This window comes from Rhizopus delemar, genomic scaffold, assembly GCF_000149305.1.
Source record: "Rhizopus delemar RA 99-880 supercont3.5 genomic scaffold, whole genome shotgun sequence".
Classification (NCBI taxonomy): domain Eukaryota; kingdom Fungi; phylum Mucoromycota; class Mucoromycetes; order Mucorales; family Rhizopodaceae; genus Rhizopus; species Rhizopus delemar.
Window position 1 is genome coordinate 918,370 of NW_027137831.1, and position 5,862 is coordinate 924,231.

The 5,862-nt window shown below is 35.7% G+C and overlaps 3 protein-coding genes across 3 annotated transcripts in view; 2 read left to right on the top strand and 1 right to left on the bottom strand.

Moving 5' to 3' along the window:
- The window catches only part of RO3G_07108 (uncharacterized protein), a gene marked incomplete at both ends in the record, with an annotated part of 510 nt that extends 419 nt beyond the window's left edge, over positions 1 to 91 (top strand). The window contains one exon of the mRNA XM_067661698.1: positions 27 to 91. Within this exon, the coding sequence (XP_067517799.1) occupies positions 27 to 91 (65 nt within the window). The remainder of the gene's footprint in view (positions 1 to 26) is intronic.
- A 786-nt stretch (positions 92 to 877) lies between these two features.
- RO3G_07109 (uncharacterized protein) lies at positions 878 to 1,606 on the bottom strand (the record flags this gene model as incomplete). The annotated part of the gene is made up of 1 exon (XM_067661699.1): positions 878 to 1,606. The coding sequence occupies one exon, from the start codon at positions 1,604 to 1,606 to the stop codon at positions 878 to 880; it is 729 nt and encodes a 242-aa protein (XP_067517800.1).
- Positions 1,607 to 2,753: 1,147 nt separating this feature from the next.
- Positions 2,754 to 4,141, top strand: RO3G_07110 (uncharacterized protein; the record flags this gene model as incomplete). The annotated part of the gene is made up of 3 exons (XM_067661700.1): positions 2,754 to 3,097; positions 3,167 to 3,882; positions 3,942 to 4,141. The coding sequence occupies 3 exons, from the start codon at positions 2,754 to 2,756 to the stop codon at positions 4,139 to 4,141; spliced, it is 1,260 nt and encodes a 419-aa protein (XP_067517801.1).
- Between the last annotated feature and the right edge of the window lie 1,721 nt (positions 4,142 to 5,862).

Genomic DNA, 5,862 nt, shown 5'->3' on the forward strand with positions numbered 1-5,862 from the left:
CATGCTCACTCTTTTGCATGACACAGACCACAGCGTTTCATTTGAACGCCCGATGCATTTATTGACCCATAAAATCAAGACCATATATTAAGAACATAACATTCAAAAGTAAAGTGAAGTGAAGCTAAAAATAGGGATCAGATATAAGGGTATTTATATGTTTTTGGTTTTTATAATTTTATGTTGTTTTTGGTTTTCAGCAAAAGAGTTGATACTCCGTTTTCAAATAGGTTGTTACGCAAAAGTTCATTTTCTAACTGGCGTGGTACTAAAAAAAACTTGACTGTATATCTTTCACTACTAAAACTTTATCTCAATAACTTATATCAAGCCTACCAAAAATCAGAAGGCATATCGAATCTCACAACGTCAAAAATTAAAACTTGAAGGTTTCGGCGTTCACATCTTCATAATGCAACTTTAACGTTTTTGTTGTAATGGCCTTAAGAGTTTAGAAGTAAATTTGACTTTTCTTTAGAATTTAAAAGAATTTGAGATCAAAGATTTGTGTTTAAATGAATAAATTTGGTTTGCTTGTAGTAAGTGACCACCAGATCTTGTATTGTAGATCAAACAGTAAAAGGTAATAAAGTGTTTTCTTGATAAGAGAATATAAAAGTGATACGATGAAGATAATTTGACTTCAAAGGACTTGACTTGCTTGAGTTATAAAATAAAAATAAAGAGTTTTGATAAAGAGGAACTCGATGTTTATTTGAATAAAAGATATTTTTAAAAGTGAAGTTCAGTCAAATTATAAGAGGGGATATTTATATGATTATTATATTTTTTTTTTTTGTTTATCTTTAGGGACTGAGGTCCCTCCTTCGACTGAGGTCCCTCCTTCGACTGAGTCCCTCCTAGGACTGAGTCCTTCCTAGGACTGAGTCCTTTCTTCAGCAAAAGTTACACCAACTGCGTCACAGATCCCCCCACCAAGAGAAGAACCGACCTCGGTTTGAGACATCAACTGACCCCATTGATCGTGATTTTTCATTTTGGTGACAAGAGTACGGTAGACGGTGCAATTTGGAAGAATAGTCTTGAGTTGATTATACTTTGCTGTTTCATATAAATAAATGTCACGCTGGTTGTTTCCAGGTCTTTTGAATTTCAAGTGTGCCCATTCAGTTACATTTTGTGCAAAGCTTTTAGCCACAATTTCTTTTTGACGATTAATCATTGCTTGCTGTTCCAATAATGAACGATACCGTTCATAATACTCGGACATACATAATTCATAGAACCATGAATCGTCGGTAATGCTCTGGTTGTTTTGAATCAAAGGCTCATCCAAGATAACTTCATTGTTCTCTTGTTCATTTTCTTCATCATCATTCATGCTTGCTTCTTGCTGTTCCATGATTTCAGATTCGATTCGAGCCATAGTATTTGTGATAAACTCGTACTTGCTTACTATTTGTCCATCGACTTGGTAGTTATAATTTTTGTATTGGTTCTCGTAAAAGATCAAGAAATTGTCTAAAGCTTGGCAGGCAGCCTCGATTCCTTGTTCAATGTATTGCTTCTTGACATAGTTCTCAACAGTGTCCAAGTAGACGGGTCCTTGAGTATTGGCAGCAGAGTTTTCTTGTACTTCTTGCATGTTGCTCATTGTTTTAAAATATTTGATATAAATTTTTTTTTTTTTTGATTTTCTTTGAGGTATATATATGCTTTTGTGTGTGACTTTAATGAAGAAGTTCTTGCGTTTCAGTATCCATTTGGTGTACAAGAATTCGCTCATTCTCCATGATCCATTGTGTCTTGGGAAGCAAATATGCTTTCAATCGATTTCCATGTACTCTTCTTAATTTAGTATCCCGGATGTCTGCACTCTTGATGTGATACGTGCCTTTTCCCAAAATATGTTGTATGATGAATGGACCTTCCCATTTATCTTGCAGTTTTCCTGACCAGGAGGTGGACATATAGTCTTTGAATACTAATACTAATTCACCTATCTTGAATGGAGGTTTCAACTCCTTACTCTGATCCAATAATTTTTTCTCTATAGCTTTCTTTTGGGCAATTTGAGTTTGCTTGATGGCTTGAGTAGCTTGTTCACGGATTCGATTCAAGTTATGTATTTGATGTGTTGTCCTATGCCACAGCTTTGCTTCAAATTTAGGAGAATTTTTCTCATACAAGTGATGATCTAGGTCAAAAGGTGTTCTGGGTTCGTAGCCATAAACTAAGAAAAAAGGGGAATGCTTGGTTGTAGCTTGCTTGATTGATCTATAGGCAAACAATGTCGCAGGTAAATAAGCATCCCAGTCTAACTTTTCTTCATAGGAACGCCTCTGTAGTATTTGTCCAAGTGTTCGGTTGAACCGTTCTATCAGGCCATTGCTTTGTGGGTTGTAGGGTGTTGTAGTTTTGTGTATTATGTTGTAATTTCGGATGGTTGTACCTTTGATGCCGTCGGACTTTAAAATTTCCAATTTCCTTATTTGGAAATCGATAATTTTCGGAATATGAGTGACACAATCGGTAGAATATCATAAAATGATGCATGTCGTTGTCCAGAATGGATAGGGTGTCGTCTTTGTATGTAGAGGGTCGCATGTTCGACCCTTGTGTGTGTCATTTTTTTCTGAAAGTTTTAGCAGTCCTTTTTTATGTCTGAGTTCTTGCTTTTTGTGACTTAACTATTTTAAATAAATTTTTTTTTATTTTGCGTTTCCTCCCTGTTTTTTTTCCCCTTTTTTTTTCTTCCCTTTTTACATCTTTCAAATTAAAGTTAGTATATCATGTCTTTTATCAATATCTCTACCGCAAACTACACCAATCCTGCTGGTATTCATCGTCAAAGACCTGTTACTTCCCCCAACAGCCCTATTGTTATCGTTGATTCTGATGATGAAGTAGAAGAAATGCATTTAGAAACCGAACAAACTTCAGATTTGGATGTAGCAGTTATTTCTATCAATAATGATGATAACGAAGAGTTATTGGAAATAGAAGCTTTCGAAGTTGACGATGAGGCACATAATAGTAATCTTTTGCCGGATAATTGGACCAGAGGTCAAAATGTTCCCATTATGGCAACCAGAACTTTTTTTTTAACTTTTGGAACTGAAGAAGCGTGCATGCAGTAAGTATAAAAGTATAACAAAGCACACTTGTATACAATATTAATAACTCTTTTTTTTTTATAAATTAGGTTTTTTATTAACAACGGAATCTATTATGGAAGCAACACAGTGTACCGTTGTAATGGTGATGAAGGAAGCGTCATGTATTTGGAGCAAACAGGAAGTGTTCCACGTTGGAGATGCAATGGAATCATAGTTAATCAGGAAACTGGTGAGAAATGCTGCAATGGACGTCAAGTTGCTGTACGAAATGCTTCCTTTTTTAGTAATCGCAGCTTACCAGCCTATGATGCGCTCTCCATTCTTTACTTTTGGAGCTTGAAAGTACGACGAATGACAATTTCTACCATGGTTGGATGTTCACCAAAGGCAGTACGAGAAACTTTAAAAGATTGGTACCAAGTTTTACAAGAAGATTTACAGCAGAACGACTGCAAAATCGGAGGTTATGATGTGGATGGAAATCCAATCGTGGTAGAAATCGATGAATCAAAGTTTGGTAAAAGAAAATATCATCGAGGACATCGTGTGGAGGGTGTTTGGGTGGTAGGTGGTGTTGAAAAAACACCTGAACGAAAGTGTTTTCTTGTGGTAGTAAATAATAGAAACACTGAAACGATGGATACAATCATTCGAAATTATGTTGCCAATGGTTCCATAGTACATACAGATTGTTGGAGAGCATATGAAAATATGGTAAACCTTGGAATGAACTTGGTACATCGAACTGTCAATCACAGTGTGACATTTCGTGACGGTGATGTCCATACCAACACCATCGAGGGTAAGCTTAAAATTGGAGTGTAGAAGTGTTTATAGGTCTAGTTAATAAAATCTTTTCAGGAACTTGGAATGGAATAAAAATTAATGTAACTCCTGCCCTTAGAACAAAGAAGATGGTACCTTGGTTGCTTATCGAATTTATTTGGCGAAGAAAGCACCACAACGATATCTTTGGTGGTATAATTGATTGTCTTAAAAATGTTAGCTTTGATCGAGCTCAGCGTAATCCAGCATGGTTAACTGAGCTTGCTGCAGAATAATAATAACAATAAAAAAAAATTAAACAAAGCTCAATAAAAATGTCCTCAATAATGTTACGTACAGAGAGCAAGCATTGTTAATATACTTCGACAAAAATATCCAAAAGCATTACTATAATCAGTTAAATAAAAGAAAAGCCTATACAAAAAAAAGAATGCACAAAGGAATCAATTCAAAAAAAAAATAGCTCCCACATAGACACGCCTGCAGCATCGGAACAAAAATACCGATTACATGTTTCGAATAGGCGACCTCTTCCGTCGGAAGTAGACACTCTAGCCATTCCGGACAGCGACTTGCATAATTCGACTGTATTTTGTTGACGAGCTGATTCATATTCAGAAAATTGTTGATTTCCAAATAAGGAAATTGGAAATTTTAACGTCCGACGGCATCAAAGGTACAATTAACCTGTAATTTCTACACACCTGTCGGATGAGTTCACTTAAAAAGGGTTTACCATTATCTGACACCATGATTGTTGGGCATCCATGTCTGCAAATGATGTCTTCATAAACAAACAATGCTATTTCTGATGCATTTTGAAATCGTAAGGGTCTCGCCTCTACGTATTTTGTAAGATAATCTATAGCTGCAATAATATATCTATGTCCTGATCTCGATGTTTGTACATGTTTCACATCTAAGGCAACTCGATCAAATGGTTTTGCTGAAACTGCTACGGGATATAATTCTTCTTTCAACATTTTCTTCCCATGCATTTGGCATCTGTAACATTTCTTGACATATTCCATGATATCGTGTGACATATTATCCCAGTAGTAACGAGATGATATTTTGTGTAGAGTATTATTGTAAGCCAGATGACCTCCTAATGGATGTTGGTGGTATGCGTACATGATTTCTTCTGCTTCCTTTTTGTTTAATACTTTTCTGATAATCCCGTTGTCTGTATTGTATCTATACAAGATGTCTCGATAAATTGTAAACTTGTTTGCTTCTTTCTTGAGGTATTTCTTCATTCTAGAAGTTGCGTCTTCAGCTATTTTCATTGTTTGTAGATATTGTGTCAACTGATCGATTTTGTATTGTTCCATTTTGCTTATAGTTTGAAGTTGGTATGTTATGTCGGGATTTTTATTTTTTTCTTTTGTACTGTTTTTATAAGGTTTTATGGATTTTGTTTCAACTACCCCTCCCTTCCTCCATGTAGTTTTGGTAAAATATATATATAGATTGATATTGTTATTTATATGTCTTCATTGTTGTGTATCTTTAATATCCGAGCCTTGATAAAAAGTCTGCGCTCTCGTTTACTCTTCCAGGTCGATATTTTATTTCGAAATCGTATTCAGCAAGTGTTGTGATCCATCGTGCTATAATTCCGGTAGGATTTGGTGATTTGAGTAATCCGTGTAATGCTGAATGATCTGTGATAATCGTGAATCTTTTTCCCAACAGATAAGGACGAAACATTTTTACTGCCCATATGACTGCCAAACATTCTAGCTTTGTCGGTGCGTAATTTATTTCACTGGACCTTAGTCCCCTACTCGCGAATATGACTGGATGCTCGTGACCATTTTCATCTAATTGTGTAAGGATACACCCAAGTCCTGCTTTTGAAGCGTCTGTGACCAAAATAAAGGGTTTATTGAAATCGGGTCTAGTCAAGACAGGAGCGGTTGTAAGCAGTTTCTTCAAGGTTTCAAAGGAATCAGTGGTCTTTTCTGTCCATGGAACTTGTTTAGTAGTTTTT